Consider the following 26734-nt stretch of genomic DNA (forward strand, 5'->3'; position numbering starts at 1 on the left):
GTGAGGGGAGGGGTGGGGGCAAGGGGCCGCGCATGCTCGCTGGTTGGAGGCGGAGCCTAAACGGCCCAACCGGGAGATCCTAGTGTTACAAGTATTTCCGGCTGCGGTAACGGTGGTGGCTATGCGTTTAAACCCCTAGTTTCTCTCTCGGGTGTGGTAATTGTCAGGAATGAAGACCTCCTAGAAATTGTGATGGACTTTGGTTCTCCTATAATGAAGCAAAGTTTTGTTTTAGACAATGACGTATCTTTGCAGAAGACCGAGTCTCGAATTTGTGGGACTTTCTGGCTTCCAGATTCCTAGGACTCGCTTTCCTGTTTTCTCATATTCTTGTCTGGACTCCCCTTCCTCTGGGTGTTCTTTGTTAAATGTTGGTGCTCTTGTAAATGTGACCTCAACCGCCTTTCTTTTCCCTTGTATTGGATATTGAACCCAGGGCCTTGCACATGCTACAAAGTGTTCTCCCATTGAGCTGCATCCCCCGACTCCCGGCCTTTTATTTTCTATTTTGTTCTTTGGTAATAGAACCTTGTGCTTGCCAGGTAGATACTTATGTCGCTGAGCTATAACCCCGGCCCTCTTATTTTCTATTTTGATGATAAGCCTCAAACTTGCCTCCTGCCTTACAGGTGTTCAACACTGTACCAAGCTCCCCTTTACTTGTTCTTTGTGACCGGTGTTATCCTATCTAAATAAATGTTACAGCCAAGGCTACCCTTTGATTCACCAGACTACTAAAGTGTGAAACTGGCTCTGTAGGAAATGTATTCGGAGTCATTTCTACATGTGGAGCTTGTCCCTGCTTGCCTGACTCTCCTGATGACTCCTAGAGGGCCTCCAGCCATCATTCCAAAAGAGCCTGTGATGTGGACATGACCAGCTGCAAGGCTGTCCTTGGATTGGGTGGACAGGACTGCTTACCAGCATGAGAGGTGCTCACAGTAGTGAGAAATTTTAACTTGTTTCTATTGCCTGTCTCCTCCCCTGGATCGTGAACAGCCAGACAAGAGGTGCCCTAGTTTGATGTTTGTCTCAGTCATTTTTAACTCCACACTTGTAGAGAGTTTCTATTGACATGCTAGGCCTGCTAATTTTTTTTTGGGGGGGGGAGATGCCAGTAGCACTGTAATCCCAGTTGCAACTATCTTTAGACATTGCTGAACATTTCCTAGGGCCAAAATCATTCCTTTGAGAACCCAGTCTGGAGGAAAATAAACCTACTCCAGCTTTACTTATGAACTCAAGACTTCGGTGTTTAAGCTGATACTCCTTTCCTCCCTTTCTCCTAGTTCTTAAAAATTCTTTAGGATTTGAGGGTAGCTCTGTGGTAGAATACTTGGTACACCTGAGACCCGATTTCAAGACCTACCACAACCAAACACACGCCACGCAAAGAAAAATCTGGGCTGGATGCAGCCAGGTGGTACAGCACTTACCTAGCATGCATGGAGTCCTGGGTTCAATCCCAGGAAACACCTACTCCCCTTCCCAATCTGTAGAGGAACAGTCCTTTTTCAGAGGAAACTAACACAAATTTGAAAAGCTAAGGGACTATGCAGTGCATCTTAACACTTAAATAGTTGGTAATATTCATGATCAATATCCGAGACTGTTTTTTGATTACTGCACCTCAGAGGAACTTGAGAAACTGTCTCCCTGAGATATAATTTTACATGCTCTTCAGCAAACCTTCCCACTCCAGTAACTTAGTACCTCCTTCCTTTTGTTCCGTATGTACTTGCCACTCACTCCAAAGCCTGCATTTGTCTTGTTTCTCGTGACATTGCCCTCAGCATTCATCCTGTGATCTAAGTAGTTTTCAGCCTTAATCTCTTCTTGTGGCCTACTACAGTAGCCTCCTAGTTTCTTTGCCTCTCTATGTCCCCAGTCCTACCTCCAGGTGAACATTAGCCTGATCTCTGAATCTCTTTTCTGCATACAACCCTGGATTATGGGATTGGGTGGCAGAATAAAGCAGTAGTGACCAGACATAGCAGGAAGCATCCTCACGGAGAGAGGATGTTCCAAGTACTGCATCCTGAGGCTAAAACCTACTGTGTGCATGCTGTCATCCCCTACCTCCACAGTATGGATGGATTAGCCATATTATTAACCTGGTCAAGCATGGAGGCTCATGACTGTAATCCCAATACTTGGGAGTACTGCTGCAAGTCCAAGGCCATTCTGAACTACATAGTGAAACATTGTCTCAAAAAAAACACCAAACACCTGAAACTTGATTTTCCTGTGGTCACCAAGTTAGTTAAATAATTCAACTGGGATTTAAAATTCAGACTGACAGGAAGCGATCCTCCTCAGTACCCCAAAGTTAGTTAAATAATTCAACTGGGATTTAAAATTCAGTACCCCACAAGAGGTACTCAGGTGCCCTGACTGCAGTATATAGGTAGGGAATCTTTGGAATGTATCCTCTGTTTCCACAAGTTCTGCACCTGTGGCGTCAACTAACATCTCACACAAAATACTTTTATTTTTTACTTTGGGACTGAGGATCGAACTCACAACCTCACGCTTGTCAGGCAGGCACTTATGCTGCTGAGCTAAATCCCCGGCCTGGCCACACAAAATACTATGAAAGAAAAAACTGTGCTGAATATGATGACCTAGCCCTGTAATCCAACTACTATGGGAAGCTGAGGCAGAAGGATTCCAAGTTCAAGCCAAACATGGGCAATTTAGCAAGACCTTGTCTCAAAAGTTTAAAAAGGTATGGGACTGTAGCTCAGTGTGAAAGTCCTGGGTACTGTCCCTCCCCCTCGCCCCCAAAAAACTCCTGAACTATGTACAGATTTTGTTTCCTTTTCATTATTTTTTTCTGGTACCGGGGACCGAACTCATGACTTCACGCTTGCCAGGCAGGCATTTATGCCGCTGAACTAAATCCCCAGGTGTCCTCTGCCCCTTTCTTGGCCAATATAGTCCAGGCTGTCCTTGAGCTCACTATGTACCTCAGGTTAGCTTTGAATTTGGAATCCTCCTTCCTCAGCCTCAGGTGTGCTGGGATGTGCATCACCACTAAGTCTGGATTTTGTCATCATTCCCTAAAAACGATTCGGAGTAACAACTGCTTTTATATAGCATTTACATTAGGTATGAGAAGTAATGTAGGGCTGGGGATTTAGCTCAGCGGCATAAGCACCTGCCTTGCAAACAGGCAGTCGTGAGTTCGATCCCTGGTACCGATAAAAAAAGACAAAAAAAAAAAAAAAAAAAAAAAAGAATGTATAAATGATTTCAAAGTATTTACAATAATGTATGCAAGTTATATGCAAATATTATACCACGTTAAATAAGGGTCTTGAACATCCAAGGAGTTTTGTGTCTGGGGGTAGAAGGGTGGCGATTCCTGGAACTAGTCTCCCATGGATACTGAGGGTTGACTGCATTCTTAAAATCTTGTTTTTTGGGAAGACCACCCGTGGTCCACTTTGTAAACCTGAATTTGTTGTTTTCCTTGTTTAATGTGAACAGTTTCTAGGCAGAGATTTTTGTTTTATTTATTTTTTTAAAGATAGGATCTTGCTATGTAGCTCAAGCTGGCCCCAAATTTGTAGCAATCCTCCTGACTCAGCCTCCTGAGTGCTGAAGTTACTACAGGCATGAGGCACCACACCCAGCCAAGGGAGAGCACTGAAGCGTAAGTACTTATTTGGAATCTTTAAATCACTGAAATTTCAAGTGTCCTTGAGGCAGCACAGGTTGGAACACTCAAAAGCTGGGCTGAAAAGGGCCTGACAGGATGTGTTACAAAAGGAGTACCAACCCCAGTAAGACTCCAAACAAAGACCAGATACGCATGACTGCTCATGGATGTGTATTTTAATAAAAATAATTCTGTCAAAATACAACAGGAGTTTTTTTCATCTCTCAAGTACAATTTTAATAGGATGTTTTGTGTTGGAATTCTCTCTCAACCCTCCCACGCCCACAAGTTTCATGCTAATGCCAAGTATCAACCTGCAAGGACAAAGGCAGAACCAGTGTGCACAATGTGGAGGATGTCTGTTTCAGCTGCAATTACTAATGGAGGAAAACCCTATGCAAAGAGGTGGGTGCTTGGGGCAGCCAGAGACCACCATGTGACAGCAGGTCCAGGTGTCTAGGACTGGTGGCCAAGTAGGGCTCTGCTGTCCAGCTGCCACATGGCATGCATACCTGAGTTGTGAGCAACCAAAGGAACTTTCAGCTCCAATAATCCTGTCTCATCTTTGTGCTTGCTTATGGGCTGGGAAGGGGGCGGGTGGCCAGGCAATCCCCACTTCCCTGTTCTGATGACCTGCACCTAGCCATAGATCCATATGGGTAGGGATAGTTAGTTCTGGCTTTCTTTGAGTGGTCCACCAGTTTCCACTCTGAAAGCAACGACCATCCTGTGTCAGAAGGGGAAGGTGAGTAGGGAAGGCTGCTTCCCCAGGGCTGGATGAACCAAACTAATGAGGGCTTCTTAACCCCCACAGATCGGGTCCAGCCCTTCACCAGGGCTGCTCCCAGGTGCCTTCCATATTGCAGGCTCCTGAAAGCAGGCTGATTGGACTGGGTGTGCATAAGGGGCTCCTTCAGCTGCAGGCAGGTCTGGACTATTGGCAAGACAGCCAGCTCGAGCAGCTTGGTTTTGGCCCTCTCCACAGCCTGTGGGCAAAGGCTTATGTCCCAAAGATGAGCCGTCCAACTGGGACAGACAGCCCCTTGGAGAGGAACAGAGTAAACAACTTGGACTCAGCTGAAACAGTGAGATAAGGCACAGAAAACAGGGAGGTGGCCGTGGGTACTGAATGTGAGCCAGACAAGACACTCAACCCCATGCAGCACACAGCTGTCCAGAGCCCTCCTGAACCCTCTCTCAGCCAAATCCAGGCACTCATCCCCATCCCTGACACACTCCTGAAGGTACCAGCTTCTCAGAGACTGCTGGAAGCCAAGCCAACCTAACCAACTCTTCACAGAGCTCATCCACCATTCAGCTCCAGGACTAAACAGTACTGCCTAATCCACAGGGACTAGCTTAGTCCTGGCTCTGCCACTAATTTGCTGTATGACTTTGGCCAAGTCACTTCATCTCCTGGGACTGTTTATCTATAAAAAATTGCTAGAGATATTCTCTGAACTCCACTGCAGCTGCAAGAGCCTCTGGTTTTAATTCCCAATCTTGTAGGTTGACCATTTTAACAGCCTGATGTTCCTAACTTCTGAGTTTGGAGCTTGGTATTCCCAGCCTTGCAGAGGATGAATTTCCTTTACAGACAGGAAAATACCTCCTGATGGGTCATGGTGCATGAGATGCCAGCTGGGACTATGGCAGGACCAAGAAAAAGTAGCCTATAGAATTATTCCCAAGGCAAAAACTCCAGAAGCTATCAGGGCCAGGGTCCTGGCCTTTCACCATTAACTGTTCAACTCAATTATTTTGCTTGTTGTCCAGCAGTGGTCCTAGTGAGGCTTGGTGGGCACAGAATATCTTAGGCCATTCCAAACATTCACATGTCCACTAACATGGGGCAGGAGTTCACCTAGCCCAGTGCAGACAGGGACTGGAAAATTCAACTTCTGGCTTTTTCAAGGCTGACCCTAAATCTTTGTAGAGACTACTTGTGCTCTCTCTCACATGTGAAGCAGGTATGGAAATCTCAGCCTCTCCAGATGCTCCTCTGTGTAGGCCTCCTCCTTTTTCTCCTCCTGGGAAGCCAGTCTTTTCCTCAGATGGCCCACCCAAGTACTGGCAGCCTTCTTAGCCTTTCCTGCGGTAGTGAGACAATTTTTGCTTCACCAGCTGTGAGGACCCATCTGAAACAGCTGGTAGCATGTCTATAAGCCCATGGGGTCCCTTCCTCTTCCTAAGAGTAGTTGAGACCAAGTTATAGGGATGGCCTGGTATAGGTGCAGTGAAGCCTGGCCCAGGGGTCAAGGGTTCCATTCACTCCAAGGATGAGCAGCTCACAAATCTGCCTCCACAAGGTACTGGCTTCTCCACAGAAAGCAGCAATCCCTTCGAAGCTGTGTGGCAGTGGTGAAAATCAGGCAGGAAGAAAGCAGTCCTTGTTCCCAAGGGCTTCTGTCCTGGCAATGTAGTCTTCCTCCTGGCAGCCTGACACACAGCAGCTCTCAGGTGGAAGGCAGGTAGTTTCCAGGCAATCAATTGAGAGTAAATTAATGATTTGGCCATCTTAACAACAAGGGAAGACAGGGCACTGAAGAGATGAGAGAGGGACAAGGCAGGCAGTGAGAGGCAGGACAGAGTGGTAGACGGTGTGCTGGCCAAGGACCCTCTGCTCCCTTGCTTTTGCTGTGTGGCCCTGGGCCAATTTATCACCTCTCTGGACCCCAGCCCTGCAGCTCTGTGCTTAGTCCAGCTCTTAGGGGCCTAGAGACTTACCCTTCTTGAACTGCTGCAAACCAGCTTAGCTTGACCCTACCCATCAAGTGGCCCCTATCGACTACTCAGCTTCCCTGGGTGACAACTGGGCCTGTGTGGCTCAACAAAAGGGGAACCTAAAGTAAATTACTTGGCTGAAGTGATAAGAGATGATTCTTTTTTAATGAGTTGGACTCAAATAAAAACACATGGTGTCTGGACAGCCTCACCCAAGAGGTGCTGGACCACTAATGCTACGATAAATACTGTGTCTTTTTTTAATATATATATTTATATATATAATCTCATTTGTTTTTTGTTTTTTTTTACTTATGAAAATAATAAGCTATCACCAACCTGGATAGGCTTCATCACTAAATTAGCAGAAACCAGCTCAGCACAAACTCTCCCGAGATAAACACTGGTGGCTCAGTCAGGAGGAAAAAGATTAAAAAACCCCAACCCCTCCTCAAAACAAAACTCCCTTTAAAGGAGAAGGCGCTACATGAGGGTAACCAGCCAATACTGTGTCACAGGCCGCTGCACGTGAAGGGGAGAGAAACTGGGGGGCAGGGAGGCCAGAAGAGTGAACTCTGCCCATGGCTTCCAGGTCCTTGTGCCAGGTGCCTATGATGAGCAGGGCTGCTCCAGTCCTGGGGCCAAAGGAGGGCCAGGTGGTGCCAGTCAGCACGGTCAGCTAGTGCAAGTAGTCATCAACTCTGGCAAAGGAGCAAGATCCCAGGCCAGCTCGGGCCATGAGCCGTAGACATTCAGATGCCTGGCCCAGGGCGAGCATCAGCGGGGGCTGCTTTGGCAGGTTCTGAGACTCTGTGGAGGAGATACAAGGCTCAGTCACTGCCTTTCCCAAGGCTTGGTGAAAGTTCCTTTGGGGGTGGAAGGAGGGAGAAAACAACAGAATATCTTAGAACACAGTATTTGATGTCAGTGTGGTGTCCCAGCACTAAGCTGTGGCCCTGCAGTTATGCTAGGAAACTGAGGACCTGAGCCTTCTCTAGAATAGTGAACTGACTTGAGTCAACAGTTATGGCCTGACTCAGTAGGGCAGCCAACTTAGTAGGGCAGACAGAGGGCAGGGTTTAGTTTCAGCCCTGGAAACCCAGGAGTTAAATAAATCATCAGAAATGGCCTGTGTCTACCTCTCTGCTCTTTCCAGGGAAAGAGGTGAACAGACCGCCATGGGCATTCATGGGTCAGTGTCTGTTTTTATTCCATGCACTCACCTAAAATGGCGCTGTTGAGAGCAGCACACACAGGTTCCCTCTGGATGGGGTCGAGCTGCTGGCCAACTGGGCAGCTCCAGGGGTCTGAGTATGCCAGTAGGCTGAAGGCATCCTAAGGGACAGGGCACTTTTGAGAGTACTGTACCCACACCACACACAATTCCATGGTTCTAGAAGGGGACAGGATACTTCATGGTGTCCGGTGAGCGCTCACCATAATTGCACATATGGTTGGGCCAGGTTGCATCTTCCCCAGAGCCTGAAGAGGATAGTGCAGTATCCTAGATACCGCACTTTTTACTGTAGACCAGACTGGCTCCCATTCTGCCCTACCCCTGGACGCCTGGACCCTCCTACAGACACCTTGGCTTGGCACCCAAAAGGGGCCTGTTCTGTGTGAAGATCTGGCTTGTCAATTACCTGCAGCATCTCTGTGTGGGCCAAATTCTTGCCGTACTCACGGCCCAGTTGCTCACTCAGTGCCTGCAACTCACGGCCAAACAAGATAATCCTTTCTGTGGCGGCCTGGTTGCCTCCACAGAGTTGCCGCCGTGGATGCCCATCATCTGCAACCAGAGGCCAGAAGAGAACACATTAGGACAGGTGAGAAGGGCCCAATGAAGCTGCAGCTTCTGCTAGAGGCAAGCAAAGTCTTGAAGAACAGCCAGAGCAGAGGTGCTCTCATCTACCTCACTCACAGTCCAGGGGTCAGACAGAGGGCAAGCTTCACTCTTCTTTCCCTGCTTAGATACATGGTACACACGAGTGGCCATAGGCTTGAACTTCCTCCAGTTTCAAATGCATTGGCCCTCATCCTGGCAGCAACCTTGATCTTTGTACACATTTGAAGCCAGCTCAAGGACCTACCCATGACTAGCTAAGAAGGCAGTGAACCTGGACTGACTATAGCTTTCCAAACTGCCAAAGCTTGCCACCCCAGCCCTTCTTTTTGGCCTCTCAGGAAACACCAGGGAGGCTCATGCTAAGGCACAGCCCTTACCCATACTGGATTCATCTGTCTGCAGGTCCTCATGCTTGTAGGCACCATTGACAATGCGTGTGGACATGCTTTCCAGCACACCATTGGGGTAATGCTCTGCCTCCATCTCCATTTCACTGTCACTGTGGAGAACAGTTGAAGGGAGTTGGCTATGAGGGTGTGGATGGAGCAGCCTAGCTGGGCCTCAATTCAGGTGTTAGCTACAATTGCTGCACAAAAGCTGAGAGTCACCAGGAGTATGAAAGGATAGCTCCAGCTTTCCCATCTGCATGACCTGGCTCCTACCACAGCTATCCCCAGAGGCCTGTCACCTGATGCCCATCCTTCTCCCCATTCTGCCTCTGTGACTCTCCTAAACCAACAGACCTTTTCTACATTATTTCCCTCATCCCCAACCCCTGGGCTTCACCGGATCCACTGGGGATATCTGTGGCTGTGGCTGAAGCTACACCCAGGTGGGCCTTCAGGTATACCTAAGACCCACTGAAAGTCATCCAGAGCTGCAGCCTGAAGCCCAGGTACCCTGCCTGCCAACCTGCCAGTGCAGAAACCAGATTCCAGAAGAGCCCATTCATTATATATCTTGGGGCTGCTGATAGGCCGCCCCTTTGGAGAAAAGCCCCTTCTGCCTGGCAGGTCCAGCACCTTTAAGAGAAAGCCAGGGCTGAGAAAATTGCCAGCTAAATCTTGAGTAAGGCCAGGAGCCACAGCCAGTGACTAGTTTGGCAGGTCAACAACTAGTATTATAGGCACAGAGCCTCAATGGAGGTCGGGGGAAGGACAGACTGCAGCAAGGCCGGTGGGCGCAGAGTGGAAGCAGAGCAGAGGGAGTGGAAGAAGACAGGCACCTGGTCTCCTGGTTACTTGTACTGCTGTGGGGCTGGGACTTGGTGGAGTCTGTTGAGTTGGACTCGGAGTAATTGACGGAGGACGGGGAGGAAGAGGACGAGGAGGACGAGGACGAGGAGGAGGAGCTAGGTGCGGGATATTTACTGTGGTTCTGTTTGCTCTTGGTAGATGCGACGCCATTGCTGCAGCTGGGACTGTCTGCTCCTAGAAGCCAGGGATGGTGAGAGGAGGGGACAGATTGCCATCAAGCTGGGCCCTGGGGATAACCACAGTAGTTCCTATTCCCTTCCCCCCAATCCAGAAGCAGGCAAGTCCTGGGCCCAGTGCAGAAAAGGGCATGTGGGGTGGCCTTCCTTCCCAGAGTCCTCTGGAGTGTGGCTGACCTGTGTTGTGCATGTGGGAACTACTGGGGCCATGCCGGGGGCTGAGGCTGGGGGAGCCAGGGTAGCTGTCCTGGGACTTGGGGCTTCGGGAGCTCAAGCTGCGGACCTCACTGTCGGTGCCATTCACCATCTCCACAAATTGTCGGCACCTGTGGAGGGAGCAGAGCAGCAATGCTCTGGGCCTGGCCCGGGCTGCAGCTTCCTGCAGCCAGCTGAGGGGCTGGGCTTGAGGACTTGAGCCTGGACTTACTTGAGCATGAAGAGGAGGTTGGGGTTGTGTTCCAGCAGCCCAGGGTAGAAGCGCTGCGTGGTCTCAATGGCCTCGCCCACTCGGCCCTCTAGTACCAGCTTCTGGATCTCTGTAGAGAGCAAAAACAGCAGTAGTGAGTGAGGGCCACAGATTCTCTTCAGAGCCCATGCCTAGGACTTGGCCAGCCTCAGGGCAAGGGCCAGCAGAGAGTGGGATGGACTGGCTCGGAGAGCCCTGTTGACTGGAGATGCTCACAGAATCAGTGGCTGAGGACAGAACCTGGCTTTCCAGCCCCACAGCACAGCCTGTGCACAAGGAATCAAAAATAAGGAGAAACGGGGAGTGAGAGATGCATTCCAGAGGTAGAAGGGGAGTTTGGAGGCCCACACCTATGTGGGTGCACGTGGTCCAGGATCTGGCTAGGAGGAGGGCCCTAGCTGTGGGAAGGCCTGTGATCTGGGAATAGGCAGCCAGTTGCCTGAAGGCTCTGCTTCAAACAGACTCCTTTCCTTCCATGCCTCGCAGGGAAGAAGCAATGGCAGTGCACTGGTTTCAGGACAAGGCCCATGTCTTGACAATCTTCAGAGGCTGCAGTGTGCTCCCTACTGGGAGAAGAGGTCATGTTCTTCACACCGGTGCCTCTGACGATGACGCCTTTTGGGTCATGAACATCTTGCCGTTGCCTTCACATTCTTGCCCTGGGGACTGATGGATCTTGCTGGGAGCAACTTCTAGGTCTCAGGCTCTCTCATTTGTAGATCCCAAGTCTGAGATCCCCTTTGGTCTGTCCTGCTGATGCAGCTTCTCTGGGAGACAGACACATGCACATACACAGAGACGACAGGCTCAGAGAGACACAGGCAGACACTCATAGACACATCCACTCACCCTCACACTTCTCTTATCTCGTGCGGATTCTCTTGTTTCCTGTCCCACCCCTCCTTCCATGAAAAGGTCCCAAAAGAAACAGACAGTACCTACGCCTGGGTGAACATCAGGAGAGTTCCTTTGGGCCAAGGAAGAACTATCTGGAAAGGACAGGACCAGAGGCGGGGAGAAAAGAGAAGCACTACCATAGCAGCCGCCAAGGATCAGCTTCACTCTGTCAGGATATTTAGTCCTCTCTCTCTCTCTTGTCTACAAACACCAGAACCACTAAGGTTGGGTAAATAAATGGTGGGAAAGGCAGGGAGTTGGTCTGGTAAGATACAAACACTTTTTCTTTGTTTCTTGTTTTGTTTTTTTGCTTATTTGTATTTTGAGACAGGGTCTCGCTATGTTGTCCAGGTTGGCCTCAAACTCACAGTGAGCCTCCTGTCTCTGCCTCCCAGCCTCCTGCCTCTGCTTCCTGAGTGCTGGGATTACAGGCATGCGCCACCACGCCCGGCTATAAACACTTTTTCTGAAACACTATGAATAGGAGGCTGCATGGAATCTAGGACTCAGGAGAAAGGAAAAGCACGGAAGAACGGGATCTAGCCGAGCCTGGCCTGGACAGTATGCATTGAAACCTTCTCTAGATAGTATTTTAAAGGAGGTACAGGAGCAGGGCCTGGGGCTAGCCTAAGGTGGAGGGCCAGTCTTCAAAGTGGTAAAGACCAGAATAGAATGGATATGTTAACCAGGGCTGGCATGAGCCACAGCGCAGTAAGGAACAGGTAAGGGTGGAAAGGAAGAGAAGAATTAACCTTACTTTGTCTGTTCTTTATGGACGTCTGTTCTTCCTGAATTGGGGTTTCAGTCATTCGGGCAAAAGCAGTGGCTGTGGCACAATACCCATGATGCACCAAGTAAGATGAGACCATGCTAGAAAAAAGGAAAAGCTCAAGGTGACACTCAAGAATCACATTTCTCACTGACCACTTGATGGGACAGACTACCCCACAAGAGCTTTAGAAAAACACATTTTAGAAGTATAGCCATCACAAAAACTGAAGGGATGGGAACAAATTGAGATTTTTCCTCCACAGGATTCATACTATCATGTGGGAGACAGGTTCATCGTATGAGAATGCAGAGAAGCAGTTGCCCCAAGCTTACAGAAGTAGCTGCCTCTACTGAAATACAAGCCCAGAGATGGCCAATGGTCCACCTAGGGCTTCATGAAACAGTATCCAGTCAGGATGGCAGTTGGCCTAACAGTGGATCCCTGACAAATACATAACTGCCCCAGTCAGGATGGCAGTATCCAGGATGGCAGTTGGCCTAACAGTGGATCCCTGGCAAATACACAACTGCCCCAGATATGCAGGGACTACTCTGCAGCTGCTGGCACCAGGCAGAAGTGTCTTACTCCTCCAATAAAACTGCCCCTTGGCAGTGTTGGCTCCAGTGATGGGAGCTAAACCATCAACCAAGTTGCTCTATGTTATACCACAGCTCAGAGGCCCATGATGGCAAGATATCAGGCAGATTTTTCAGGAAAGAGGCAAGCATAAGCAGGGCCAAGAGAAAAAAAATCTTTGAAAAAGGACCTAATGCCCAGGGACCATTTAATCCCATTCTAAGTTGGCTGAGCAGTAACACATATGTGTGCATTCATGCCACCTATATGCAAATGTGGAGAGCAGAAGAATAAACTCTCCTGTCTAATGTGTACAGGAGTGAATACCTAGGGCTGTATGTATGTGTGATATCACTACTATTATCTTTTTCATTCTCATTTTTATTAGTACATGTTTGCAGTATACAATGACTATATTCACTATGGGAGGCTGCTATAAGCACATAACGTATCGTAAATCATTACTTTTTTTTGAGATGGGGTGCTGCTACGTAGTTTAGTATGCTATGTAGTTAGTCTTAAAGTCACTATGTAGTTCAAACTCACAGCAATCCTCCTGTTTCAGCCTCTGAATACTGGGATTACAGAGTACACCACCACACTCAGCTAGTCATTACTACTATTAACACAAATATCCAAAGGGCTGCTGCGTGGGAGGCATGGAAATTTGGTTGTGTGCCTATGTTTGATTTATTTATTGGCCTATGTTTTAATAAGTAAGTGAGATAATACAACTGGTTGGCACAAAGAAAGAAGTAAATACATACAACCTCTTATGAAAATATATATTATATTTTGAATAATTATAACTATGTGGGAGGCTGAAGTGGGAGGATTATTAATTCAAGGCCAGTCTGGGCTACATGGTGAGTTTGAGGTCAGCTTAAGCTGTCCTGTCTCCAAACAAACAGAACTATGCTTATATGTACTTTATTACATATGATATTTATTATATTACAACTACAAGAATAAAATTTTTGGGCATAACATGATTTACATAGGCCCATGTGACTATCAGATAACTGTAAAATGTATAGTCTCTTTGATCTAACAACTCTACTTCTCAAAAGGACACCAAGAAAGTAATCTCATATACACAAAATTGTTACATATGAAAAGCGCTTTATGTAGGTCAAAGTTTACGTATATCAGCAAAAGAGGATACCTGACCTCTCATCAGAAGCCAGCCAAGGGGCTTGTGAAAAATTTGTCTCCAAGATAACCCAGCCATTCCCAAAATGCATAAAATGAAGCTATGTAAAATCACAGAACACAAGTTATACACAGGTTTGGCAGATACTGCATATGCACACATACAAGCACATGGATACACACATGTAAACAAAAATATCCATGTGTTGAGCCCAAGCCCTGAAAGCTGAGGCTATCAGACATTCTCCTATAGGGCCCAGGCAGCTCACCTCTCCTCTTGCCCAAAAGCAGGCTAGCTACAAGGAGTGGCCCCACAGACGCATTTCTCATCTACTCTGGGGACTGGAAATGGGAGATAGCCATGCCGCTCTTTCTGAGAAGGGTCTGACCATCCCTGTCACTCATTATTAATCTTTTAAGAAAGGACACCATTTGCATGCCAAGCCCACCCAAAGACTCCCTGGCACCTTGGTGACTTTGCAGAGTTATGACAAGGCCTAGCAAAGCCCTGCCGTACCCCACCCTTGGGAGCCAGCCTTCACCTAGGCAGCAGAAGAGATCCAAACCAGACTTCCTGCTGGGGCCTCAGTCTGGCTTTCATGAAAGTCTGGGAATTAATCAGCCAGAGTGGTCCTTAAGCAGACTCTCTTCCTACAACTAATGCCACGGAAGCAGGACACTTAGTTAGATGTGAAACCTGTGAGGTGGCAGCAGGCCAGAGTATGAGCAGGATGAATATTCCTAGTGGTGGAAAAACTAGACAAGAGGAAGAGCTGGCTGAGGTTCAACCAGAGCAGCTCTACAGAATGGCGCAGAGCTGCCCACTGAGGAAAGGGAAGCGGAGCAGCAGCCAAAACCCCCTGGGAGCGCTTCCCAGAAGCATGCTCCCCTCCAGATTCATAGGAGCAGCTTGTAACACTATGTGGCCTACAGCGGCACAAGGCCTGGGGGATGGCACTCACTTCTGCAGCACCGCCTGCCACTCGCCAAGCCGGGCGCTGATGGGAAAGCCATGGACAGTGCCCTGGACCTTGGCACGCCACTCTCGCATGTAGTCCTCAATGTCGAACAGGAAGGGCTGCTGCCCAAAGTTGGCGTCCACAATCTCCCCAGGTGTCTGCAGGCCTACGGTGGGGTAGAGGTTGGCCTGAGGAGGAGAATGAATGTCAGTCAAGGCCAAAGGGCAGTGGGGTAGCAGGGCCTAACTTCACCTCCATTGTTCTTGCCAGCCAGTGCTAGGGCTGGAAAAGAGTTGCAAGGTGGGAGACAGCAGCTAAGCCACATGTGTCAACCTCCCTACCAGAGACACAGTAACCCAGAGTTTGAGATAAGAAAGCAAAAGCAAACAAAACAAAACAAAACAAAAACAAAAAACAAAGCTCAATGCAGAGATTCTCCTGCCCTGCACCAGCATTCATAGTGCCCTGAAAGCCCAAGAGCCACCTCAGAATACACTGAGGAGGACTTGTCAAGGAAAGATCCGGGCCAAGGATCTCTTGGCAAAAAAAAAAAAAAAGCAAACAAACAAAAATTACATGAGACCCAGGCATGGTGACTCTTTTAAGTCTAGTACTTAGGAGACAAGGCAGGGGGATTGTGAATTTGAGGTCAGCATGGACTATATAGCAGAAACTCTGTCTCAAAAATGAAAAGAAGGGGGCTGGGGATTTAGCTCAGCAGCATAAGTGCCTGCCTTGCAAGCAGGCAGTTGTGAGTTCGATCCCCAGTACCGATAAAAAAGAAAGAAACAAAACAACAAAAAAAAAAAAAAAAAAAAAAAAAAAGTAAAAAAATGAAAAGAACAAAAGGGACGGACAGAGAAACACTATGAGATAGCCTGTATGGTGGTGACTGTAATCCCAATTACTGGGGAAGTTAAAGCAGGAGGATAACAAGTTTGAGGCCAGCAGAGACAATTTACCACGATGCTGGTTCAAAATAAAAATAAAAAGAGCTGGGGCCCTTGCTTAGTGGTATGGTAGTGAGATTCAATTCTCAGTATCAAAAGAAAAAGTTACATAAGGCAGCAGACAGGCAGACCCAAGACAGGAGGGAGGAAAAAAGCATAACGAAGCATCAGGTGAGTTGTACTCCTTGGTGCTGGCAAAAGGGAGAGAGAAGGCAGCTGCCTTTCCTGTCAAAAGCTCACTCAACAGAGGACCTATGGCCAATGAAGTATGTGCTCCCTGCTTTCTATCCCTCCCCTACCGTGAGCAACTTCTGCTAGATCTCTCCCCTCAGGGCCTCCTGTGGCTCCGACTGCCAATGCCCAGAGCCCCTCCCCTACCTTCTCCACAAGTCACTGCACACCATCTTCCCAGCACCCCCCACTGCCAGTCTCCTCTTCACCTAGTCTTAGGCCACTTGTCATTTCTGAGTATTATGTGCCTTTCCTGCGCACACTGGACTTAGCCCACCATCAACTCAGAACACACAGACCTCTTACTTCCTTTTCCTCCCAGCCTCCACACTACAGGCAAAGCCCACCTCCTCCAGCAAGCCTTCCCTGACCATCAATGCCCCACACATTCTAGCACTTGATAGCACACTGTGCATATTCACATCTGGTAAGTACACATCATGTCTCCACAACTAGATTCTTCCGCAGGCAGGGTCAGAATTTTCTTTCTGAGTGTGCTTACTTTGGTAGGCTTATAGCCTCTCTCTGGGGCTTCCAGGTAGGAAGGAAAAAGGATTCTGATCCATAGACAGGAGGTTCAAACATGACCCTGGGTGCCCCAGGTGGGCTTCAGAGGCTTCTCAGCTCACAAGGCCATTTCCCGGGGTGTTACAAGATGCCTGGGATCCATCACAGTCAGCATACCTTCCTTCCTTTCAGAACCAGCCAGGGCACACAGAGCTGGGCCAGGTGCCCAGCATTCTGGGTGGAGGCCCTGCATGTGACAATTCCTGAGGTGACTCAATGTAGAGGACTGGGGTATAGTAAATGGGGATAAGCCCTGAACCAGTACTGTGAAAACTGCATACCTTTCTAAGAAAGAAAACCCCACAAAGCTCATCCCTCTGGCCAGTGTGTGTGTAGCGGGGAGACATGGGGACCCTGAATGGGAGCAGTCTGTGTCCTTGAGGGCACTGGCTTTCCTCAGGGATCTCTCATGAGTATGTACAGATCTGGTTTTCTAAAAGTTTTGGAGCAATTCCTTACATTCTGCACCCCTAGTCCTAAGCCACATGGAGCTGACTCAGGCCAGTTAAGCTACAGAGATAACTTCATTCCACCCTTGCCCATCCCACAGCTGCCTTGGAAAAATGTCACAAATTTCTGTCACCTGCTTAGAGTTGTAAAGGAAGACCAAGACTTGCTACTGGAAAGAGAGGAAAACCAGCAAGTATCTCTTACTGGTACCCTCAAGCTGAGAGCACAACACAGATCCCTACTCAGGAAAAAGGACAGACTCCACACCCTGCCACTGTAGACACCACCACCTTCTTCCCCCAGCAGCCCAACACTAGGACAACCCACTGGAAGTACTTACCGGGAGGTCTGTGAAGGCTATACCTGTGAGAGGAAAGGAACAATGATCAGGCTACTAGGCAAGGCCAATCCTTAGGTCTCCTCTACCTCTTCAGGCCTATGATGGAGGTGGTGGCCAACCAAATGGTAGATTAACCTAACCTGGTAGGTTTAGGCCCAGGCTTCACTTTGCTAGGGGTCCTGGCCAGAAGGGAAGCCAGATGCTTAGGTAATTGTCCACATTTTTTTCATCCTCTCAAGGAAAGTCTGTTAGAAAGGACCAAACCCAAGAGATTATCTCTTCAGACCCTTTAGGCCTGACCTTTCTCTTGACCCAACACTTTTATGAAACCCGTTTGTGTGCCAGATCCTTCATACCATCCATTACTCAATCCAATCACCATACCAATTCTGTGGAGGAGGCATTTTTATCCCATTTTACAAATAAGGAAAGTAAGTCTCAGAGGTTAAATGATTTGACAATAATCATAGCGCTATCAGAAGTGAGAGGAGGCTGGATACATTCCTAGTCTAGATACTCCAATGTCATCTCTAAGGTGAAAGAGAAGTGCAGGCAGGGAAGATGGTAGTTCCACATCTCCAGACACACTCATTTATTTCTCAGCAGTTCCAAGACAGCAAAGCCCAGGTAAAAAATGGTCTGTATAACCTCCAAACCCTCGTGCCAAGAGAAAGGGTTGCATTTTCCAAAGACCTCTGCTCTAAACTGGAAGTGAGAATGGAAGGGAATAGGACATATAAGCTGGGTGTGGTGGCACAGGCTTTTAATCCTAGCACTCTGGAGGACTGAGGAAGATGGATCACAAGTTTGGCAACTTAGCAATTGAGACTCTGTCTTAAAATTAAAAATAAATAAATAAATGATTGGGGATGTAGCTCAGATTGAAGACCTTGGATTCAATCCTCAATACCATAAAATAACAACAACAAAGAGCAAGTCTGAACAATATCCACTAGGAGAGGGGCCTCAGAATATCCAGATCAGATTGAGAAATGACACAGGACCAATAGAACCTCTCTCAAGGCTCCATAGCTCTCTATCATTTAGATAAAATCTTATCTTCCAGGAGTTCCTGAGCTTTTTGGCCTAAGTGGTTTCCCAACTGCTCCAGTCTCCTCCAACCTTCACTCAGAAAAGAAACAAATTGCAGCAAGGCAGCCCAAGCAATGTCTGACAATGGTCTCCCAGAACAATCTCGGAAAGTGTGCACTGTCTGACATTAATCTACAGATGAAAAACCAAGGTGCACAAAGATGGTTTACTTCTTTGGAAAGTTATTTTGCTCCAGTGAAGGAAGGTCTTAAAACTCATGATACACTTCTGAGTTCCTCATGCAGGATCAGCAGTCACAGAATCTGGAAGCCCTTTATGCCCTCCAGTCTGTCTGGGAGCAGCCCCCATGGATCTCAGCGGCCAGATGGTACTTACTCCTGGTCTCACAGAGAAGGTACACAGGACCCTGCAAGAAGGAGTCCAGGCCCTATCAGTTTTGCAATGTGAGCTCTGGGCAAGTTATCCAACCTCTCTGAGCCCATAAGAAAAATAAGGTACTACTAATCTTTTGCCTCAAGGAAAAAAACAAAAATGAGCCTGTAAAAACTGTCTCATAAACCATGAGGTCTAAGTACAAGTCTGCTGTGGTTAGACCAGGGGTTGGTCAAGGAATGACCTACACAGGCCCCCCTAGTCCTGCCTTCCAACGGTACCCAGCAAATCTTGGAAGTATTTCTAGGAGAATGAGGAAAGAAGCTATTTCAACCTCCACAGTGCCACAGACAATATTTTTTCCACAAGCCTGCAAGACCTTGGGAGTTGCTGAAAGGCCATTACGATGACAAAATCTAAGTTGGTTTACAGAAAGAAGGGCCAAGCAAAGATGCAGATCCAAACAGGATGGCCCGACTTGCTGATATGAAGAGCCCCGGTGTAAACTCTCATAAGTTGGGAGTCACTGAGGCTGAGAATAAAAGTACGAGAGTACAGAGTCATGGAAGATGACTTTGCAAGTCAATGGACCACTTGTGAACCAGATGACCATCTCATTCATTCATCCTCCTACCAAGAATCTGCTGAGCAGCCCCCATGGTTTTAGAAGCCAGACCCATAATAAAACTGAGGAAACAGCTACAAACCTGGCCTTCAAAGTGGTTCACTCCAGCAAGAAAGATGGCATGTAATTAATAATTAAATGGTTAACTAAGTGATGGATACAGGATAAGTGTTGAGACAGAGGAAAGAAGCAGGGTTAGGTGCTGAAGCACGTTACTGATAAGATGGCTTCTAAAAAGGAAACAGGGCCATTAAAAGTTTTACAATTTACCTGTCACTCTGCCATCTTTTTTTTTTTTGTCTTTTTCGTTTTTATCGGTACCAAGGATTGAACTCATGACTGCCTGCTTGCAAGGCAGGTGCTTATGCCGCTGAGCTAAATCCCCAGCCCCCACTCTGCCATCTTTCCATGAAATTTTATGATCTAGAAAATGCAAGGGAAGGGCCGTAGCTATTTTTCAGTAAGACTCAGTAATAAGTTGGGCATGGTGGTACATATCTGTCATTCTAGTACTCAGAAGGCTGAAGAAGGAGGATTGTGAGTCTAGAGCCAGCCTGAGCCATATAGTACATTCAAGGCCAGTTTAGACTACAAAGTGAGATAATGACACCTCTCTCTCTCTCTCTCTCTCTCTCTCTCTCACGCATCCCAACAAACAAAAAGTCTCAATAATATTCTTGTGGACAAGACTGAAAACTATGCATTTCAAGCTAACATAACTGACTCTTAAATGGATGGCACCTATGTAGACAAGCTCAACTCTACACAGGACTCAAATCTTAGCCTTATCCAATCTTTTTTTTTTTTTTTTGATACCAATATCTTCATGAAGACATATGCAAACATATTTATCAAATTCCAGGTTAAGAGAACACTAAAAAGGACATCAAATATTTCAAATAGTTGAGATACAATAAGCAAGTCCATAGACGACCTTAACAAGCTATAAAAATGGGCACTAACTGTTAGCTGCAAAATTTATGAGGTCTCACAGGGGGTCTATAATAAGCATTCACTAGGGTGAGGACTTTTTAAAAACAATCTGAGAGTTTGGGTCAACTTTAAAGAGGCTATGAGCTCCCTCTAGAACCCGGGGGCAGAGCTCATGGACTTTTGATTATCCAAGAGCACACTTAGGGTCCAGAGGAAGCTCTGACTGTACAGATCCTGTACTGCAGCATATTCCCTAAACCTTGTGTCTCACAGCAGGTACCATCCTCTGAGCAAGAAAGGTGCACCTGGGTATGGTGGCTCACACCTTTAACCCCAGCATTCCAAAGGCTGAGACAGGTGGATCACCATGAGTTTGAGGCCAGCCCAGGTTACATAAGTGAGTTTGAGGCCAGCCTGTACCACATAGTGAGACCCTGTCTCAAAAAAAAAGAAACAACAACAAAAAAGAAGGGAATAAGCTGGAAGAATGTGAAGGGCAGGTAGCCAAAGGGGCAGGACTGATCCCAGGTACAGAAGGGAAGGGAAGGCAAGGCTCAGGTATAGGGTAAGATCCCGCATGATGGCTCCTAGAACTCTATCAGCAGAGAAACCCATAGCTAGAAAATAGCATGAATAAGAGAGCAAAGTTAGGAACAAAAAGCCCTCTTGAGACTATGGGCCCAGCCGCCAGCTATGAGCTCTTTACCAGTTGGATACCAACAATTGCAGTGAAGTAGCTATCAACTTCAGGAAGTTTCCTCAGATATGTAACTAGGGCAACTCTGCATCTATACTCAGGATTGTGGCAACCAACTGCCCTAGTGAAGAGTGCTGGTCACCTGATCATCAGCCACCAACAAATCCAACTCCTATAGCTCTTCTGATCCTAGCCGGGTCATTTCCTGGAGAAGCCACAGAGAGATTTTGCCGAGTGGCAGTCACTTTCTTAAGCCAAGAGAAACAGGTATGTGGGGACTAAAATATCCAGCTCCCTTTTCCTGCAGGGCCTGGCAGTCTGGCTCTTCTTATTATACCATTCTGGGAGAACTAGAGATAGCTAGATCAAGAAATGCTTGCAAACCCAGCGAGACAGTCCCAATGGTTAGGAACAGTGTTGGGACCAATGTGGGTATGCCAGCACCTAGCAGGGAAAGGGTTCAGAATAGCCAAATTCTCTCTTTCCAAAGTTCTAGGTATCCACACATGTACAGGATGCCTCATCCTAAGAACACTTCAAACCCCCTTCTCCCCCACTGACTGCCATCTACCTATGTTCCTTTTCCTGGTTAGCAGTACCTAATCCAGACACCTTCTTGCCTGTCCTGGCAAATAGATCTCTTCTGCAGCCTTGCTAGGCTGCTCTAGGCCTTTGTCAGGCCTGATACCTACTTGCCCACAGATCACCTTACCTAGGCAATCTGCCTCTTTCCCTGGTGTTTCTCTCCAATCCATCTACCTCCCTTTAATTATTTCACCTAAAAAGACCTTTTTCTGTGTTAACTCTGCCCAGGCTGCTGCTTGGTAATCATGAACAGCCCAGAGGAGTGTGTCCTCATCTGACTCCTGCCTGTCTGTCTGTTTACCTCCTGTACTAGCACAGCTCTCACTGCTGCTCCACAGCAAGCACCATCCTGATGAGCAAAAGGGTTGGCCAAAGCCTAGGCAAGGTCACAGGCAGGCAAACCCCTACCACTGACAACTCTGTAAACTTCTCATTCAGTGCCAAACTCTGTTCAACAAGCACGACAAAGGCCAGGATCACAACCAGACCACTGTGCACTCTTAGTTCCCATTAGGGACTTAATAAATGCTGCTGACTTGACAATTTAACAAAGGGCACAGCACTGCTGGCTTTCATGGGGCTCTAACGGCTGGAAGTAGCTGCAGTTCCCAGAGCTCAGCAAAGGCTCCATGACACTGCTTTGACTTCAAGGTCTATCTTTGAGCCTTTCACTAACCAAAGCAGCTCCACAGGAAAGATCCTCCCAGGTCCCATATGTACCTACCAAGGCTGTGGCCATTTTTTGTGTAGAAACAGGTGCCATTGATGAGGTTCACACAGCAGCCAATCACATCTCCCGTGGTGAATGTGGGACCATAGGGTTGGCCAGTCCCAGAAGAGCAGAAGGAATGCCCATCATCACCATGGTAACCATAGGAATGCTTGTCCCAACCTGTGGAGGAAAGAGAGTAGCAACAGCTGAGAAGACATAATTGAGAAAGGGACAAGACAGTCAAGAACCCTGCCTCCCAGGTCTCAGCCCCTCTTTACAGGCTGCCTCAGTCTTAGCCATTAGCCAGTCCTTGTGGTTACTTGCCAAAGCAGGTATGGCTGGGGTCTGGCTGCGCCAAACACACATTCTAGTAGTAAGACGGGCAAGTGGACACCCTGAGAAGCTGAAGCTGCCCTACTGAGGAAATGGCCCAAGCTGTGGTTCCTGGAAACCAAAACCTGGAAGGAACTCACCAGGTGGTAAAAGAAGGCTGCAGTCAGGGAAGCCTTTTGAAGCCCACAGAGCTAGGACTGACCTCAAATGCCTGTCATGGTAGGTTGTCAATAAGGTTTTTTAGACTGAGGAAAATTTACCTATAAAAAGAGCCTTCCTTTTTAATAGTATAATTCAAATGAGTTTTAACAAATGTATATTGCGATAGAACATTTCCATCACTCCAAAATAGCTCCCTCATGCCCCTTTTCATTTGTTCTACTCTGCCCACTGCTAGTTGTTTCCAATGGCTATTGTTGATTTGTTTCTATGGTTTTGTCTTTTCCGGAACCTCATAAAAGCAAAATCACAGAATATAGCTTTCTGTACTTAGCAAGATGCATTTGAGATTCCTCCATGTTGTCAGGTCTATTTCTATTTTACCACTTTTTGTTGCTAAGTAGTAGGCCATCTCATGGCTATAGCAACTCTGTCCATTCACCAGTGGATGACATTTGTTTCCAATTTTTGACTATTATGAATAAAGCAACAAATATTTACAAAGTGGTCTTTATTCAGACATATGTTTTCACTTCCCTTGGGTAAATACTAAATACAGTATACTTAGAAGTATTATTGCTGGGTCATAAGTGTATGTTTAACCTGATAAGAAACTGCCAAAGTGTATTACAAAGTGGCTACACTATCAGAATTTCCACTAGTATTGTATGAGTTCCCCATCCTCAACAACAGTAGATATACTCAGTTACTGAGCTTTTGTTTTTGTCTTTCTTTTAGCTAATCTAGCAGATAAGCAATGGTTTTTTTGGTTGCTATTTTATTTTATTTTGAAGGTAGTAAAAATATAACAACAGAACAAACAGAACAAAGCCAATCGAGACAATGCAGTGAAACTGGTACAGAACTTTACAGCAGGATCCCAGGATAGTAGTAATAGGTATATCTCATTATCTTCACAATAGTTGTCCAATCAGTTAAGTATAGTCAAACCAAAATCAAACCAAAAACATAACATTATAAAACCAATTGAAAGAAAGTATTGAATAGAGCAAAACAAACATAACAAAACAAAACAGTGAAAACAACCTTTGCCTTCAAACAGAAGATAGAAGGAAATCCCCCATATTTGCTATATTGCATACGGTCATCCTCCAAAGAGATGCTGAGACGTCTATCCCCAGTTGCTACGGAGGGGAGGGGGTATGTTTGATTCTCAATCTGCGCGCCAGTAGGCTGACCGGAGCGCTGGTTCTCCTCCTGGCCAGCACCAGGGGTGTTTACAAGAGGGTGGTCGAATAAGCTGCCTAAATTCCACCATGGCCGGATCTCGAGAGCACTGGTTCTCCTCCTGGCCTGTGCCAGGGGCGCTTACCAAGAGGGTGGAAGAATAAGCTGCCTAAGTTCCACTATGGCTGGATCTTGGAACTCTTTTATTTTTTTAATTCTTATTTTTAAAAATGTCTATATTTCTATACTGTTTTGCTTTCTTTTTTGTGGTGATTTTAATATCACTGTTTTAATTTGCAATTCCTCAATGATCAAAAGTGCTACACATCTTTTCATGTATTATTCAACTGTCTATTCAAATCTTCAGCTTCTTTTTATCTTACTGAACTGTAAGGGTTTCGAATATGAACCCCTTTATATGTTTTGTGACTATTTTATTCTAGTTTATAGCTTTTCATTTTCTTAGCACTGTCTTTCAAAAGCCTGCTAAAATCTTTTTTTTTTTGGTCTTTTTTGAAACAGGGTCTTGCTATGCAGTTCAGGCTGCCCTTGAGCTCCCTTTGTAATTCAGGTTAGTCTCAAACTTGCAATGATTCTCCTACTTTAGCCTCCCAAATGCTGGGATTACAAGTGTGCGCTACCACGCCCGCTCAAAGGCCTGCTAAAATCTTTGACTGGATTATGTAAAATACATATAGCAACATGGAGAGAATACGCACAATTTAACAATATTATTCTCATTTGTGAACATGGCATAATTATTCTATTCATTAATTATTTTTGTTTGGTTTGGCAAGGTCTTGCTATGAAGATCAAGCTGGCCTTGAACTCATGGCAATCTCCTGCCTTATCCTCTGGAGTGCTGGAATTACAAATGTGTATCACCACCTGGCCCTCATTATTATTATTATTATATTTATCTTCCTTAATTTCGCTCAGCAATGTTTTGAAAGATTTATCTTTATGTAATTTTCTTCTTTCTTTTTCTTCTGTGTGTATGTTTTACTGGATACTGAATCGAGGAACTCTGCACTGAGCTATATCCCCAACCCTTTTTATTTCCCTTTTTCACTTGTTTGGTTTTTTTGAGACAGGGTCTTGCTATCTTGTTCAGGCTGGCCTTGAACTCACTACGTAACCTAAGCTGCCTTCAAACTGTGGCAATCCTCCTGTCTCAGCTTCCTCAGTTCTGGAATTATAGAGGCATATTATCATCAAGCGCAGCTCATTTATTTTTTTAGATAGGTCTCTCCCAGGCTGTACTCAAACTATTTAGTCTTCTTGCCTCAGCCTCCCAATTTGGGATTATCAGTATACCATCATCCCCAGTTTACTCCATTTCTGATGCTATTTTAAATAGCACTTTTTTTCCAGTACTGAGGAATTAACGCAGCACCTCTTACATGTTAGGTAAGTATTCTACCACAACTTACATTCTCAGTCCTTAAATGTTTTTAAATTTTAATTTTGCAAGCTGAGACTGTAGCTCCATAATAAAAAAGTGGCTGCACTATGCCCTCTGATACAATGCAGAACAGAAATGGTAGGAGCAACAGCAAGTAAAAAGCAGACCAAAGTTTGATACAGGAAGATGAGTGAACAAGGTCATTAGGAAGGCCCCACACAGACATGGGAGAGTAGGAGATGAGAGGGGCAAGTGCCTGGCTGACAGCCAGAAATAAAACCCTCAGAGTAGGGCAAGATTACTCCCTAAGGCAGCTGGCCCCACTGGCAGCTCTCTGGCTTCTGCCTGCTTCCTTCTTTCCACGATTAAATACATTCCTTTCTTCACAAATGGCACAGGCAGGAGCCCTCCCCTGAGGGGATCAGTGGGGCAGTGTACTTGAGGAACTAAAGTGCTCAGAAAGGAGGACAGGCTCAGTCAGTCCATGTGGGGCAAGGCCAGATGGCGTGGGCAGGCTGTAAGCAGAAGGACAGCAGTGGGAAGGCTTCAATGACAGGGCCTAAAACTCTGCCTGAGGACAAATAAACCCTCATAATCATAGTATCCATCCCAAGCCTTCAAAGTTCTGTACCCTGAAACTTCAGGTCTTTTCAGCCTGAAAGTCACTGGTCAAGATTCTCTAGAGCCCATGGAGGAGGCAGACTGAAGCTGAACAGGTCTCTAGTGGGTACAGGGCCAAGTCTGCTGTTCTCTCCCCATATCTTCTCCTACATCACAAGAAACTAGTATGACAGCCAGGCATGGTGGTGCATGCCTGAATTCCAGCACTCGAGAAGATGAGGCAAGAGGATCATTCTGAGTTTGAGATCAGCCTGGGTTACAAAGTGAGCTCAAGGCCAGCCTTTTTCAGATTTTTTTTTTTTATTGGTACCAGAGATCGAACTCACGACTGCCTGCTTCCAAGGCAGGCGCTTATGTCGCTGAGCTAAATCCCCAACCCCCCCCCGCTTTTTTTTTTTTTTTTCAGATTTTTTTTTTTGTAGGCCAGCCTTTTTAAGACCCTGCCACAAAAACATGAAAAGGAAAGAAAAGAAAAGAGACAAGACGGAAAGAAAGAATGAAAGAAAGAAAGAAAGAAAAACTAGCATGAGAACTGCTCAAAACTGGCTTTAGAAGGATATAGGCCTGTGTCCAATACCCCCAAGATGTTGGAACTGCCTGGCTCAGAGACAGGGTACTGTTCTGAGAACCAATCCTATTCCTAAACTGATAGCACTGCTATTCCACTCATCTGTGGAAGGCTACAGATGAAGAGTGATCAGCTGGACCACAGTTAAGGAGGAAGGTGACACTCATTCCTCCACATTTGGCTCTAGCTACTTGGTGGCCCTTGGCACATCCACCAGCTTCCTCTGACTCAGGATTCATCCACAGGCCACACCAACCCCAGGACGGCTCCCCATCCATCGATAACATGGGGACTTCCCAATGTGAGAAAGTAACTGACTATAATGTGGGGCAGGTAGGGCCTCCTCAGTGCTGCTTGACCAGCATAACCTTCCCTAAAGCCAAGCCGTCACCCCCTATTTCAGCTCTACCCAAAGCATTCTTCAGAGGGGTTGCTTGCTATTCATAATGTTCCTTTC

General features: G+C 46.7%; 1 protein-coding gene across 1 annotated transcript in view; it reads right to left on the minus strand.

Moving 5' to 3' along the window:
- Nucleotides 1-3822: 3822 nt before the first annotated feature.
- Nucleotides 3823-26734, minus strand: part of Ranbp10 (RAN binding protein 10) — a 77485-nt gene continuing 54573 nt past the window's right edge. The window contains exons 4-14 of the mRNA XM_003472148.5: nucleotides 22016-22183; nucleotides 17027-17049; nucleotides 14492-14676; nucleotides 11787-11899; nucleotides 10094-10202; nucleotides 9844-9992; nucleotides 9460-9664; nucleotides 8612-8733; nucleotides 8032-8177; nucleotides 7612-7723; nucleotides 3823-7198 (exon numbers count right to left, since the gene is read on the minus strand). Of these exons, the coding sequence (XP_003472196.2) occupies nucleotides 7068-7198; nucleotides 7612-7723; nucleotides 8032-8177; nucleotides 8612-8733; nucleotides 9460-9664; nucleotides 9844-9992; nucleotides 10094-10202; nucleotides 11787-11899; nucleotides 14492-14676; nucleotides 17027-17049; nucleotides 22016-22183 (1463 nt within the window). The 3' untranslated portion in view covers nucleotides 3823-7067. The remainder of the gene's footprint in view (nucleotides 7199-7611; nucleotides 7724-8031; nucleotides 8178-8611; nucleotides 8734-9459; nucleotides 9665-9843; nucleotides 9993-10093; nucleotides 10203-11786; nucleotides 11900-14491; nucleotides 14677-17026; nucleotides 17050-22015; nucleotides 22184-26734) is intronic.

The sequence above is a fragment of the Cavia porcellus genome, unplaced genomic scaffold (assembly GCF_034190915.1).
Source record: "Cavia porcellus strain 051 isolate PalLab524CR breed Dunkin Hartley unplaced genomic scaffold, mCavPor4.1 scaffold_4, whole genome shotgun sequence".
NCBI classification, from domain to species: domain Eukaryota; kingdom Metazoa; phylum Chordata; class Mammalia; order Rodentia; family Caviidae; genus Cavia; species Cavia porcellus.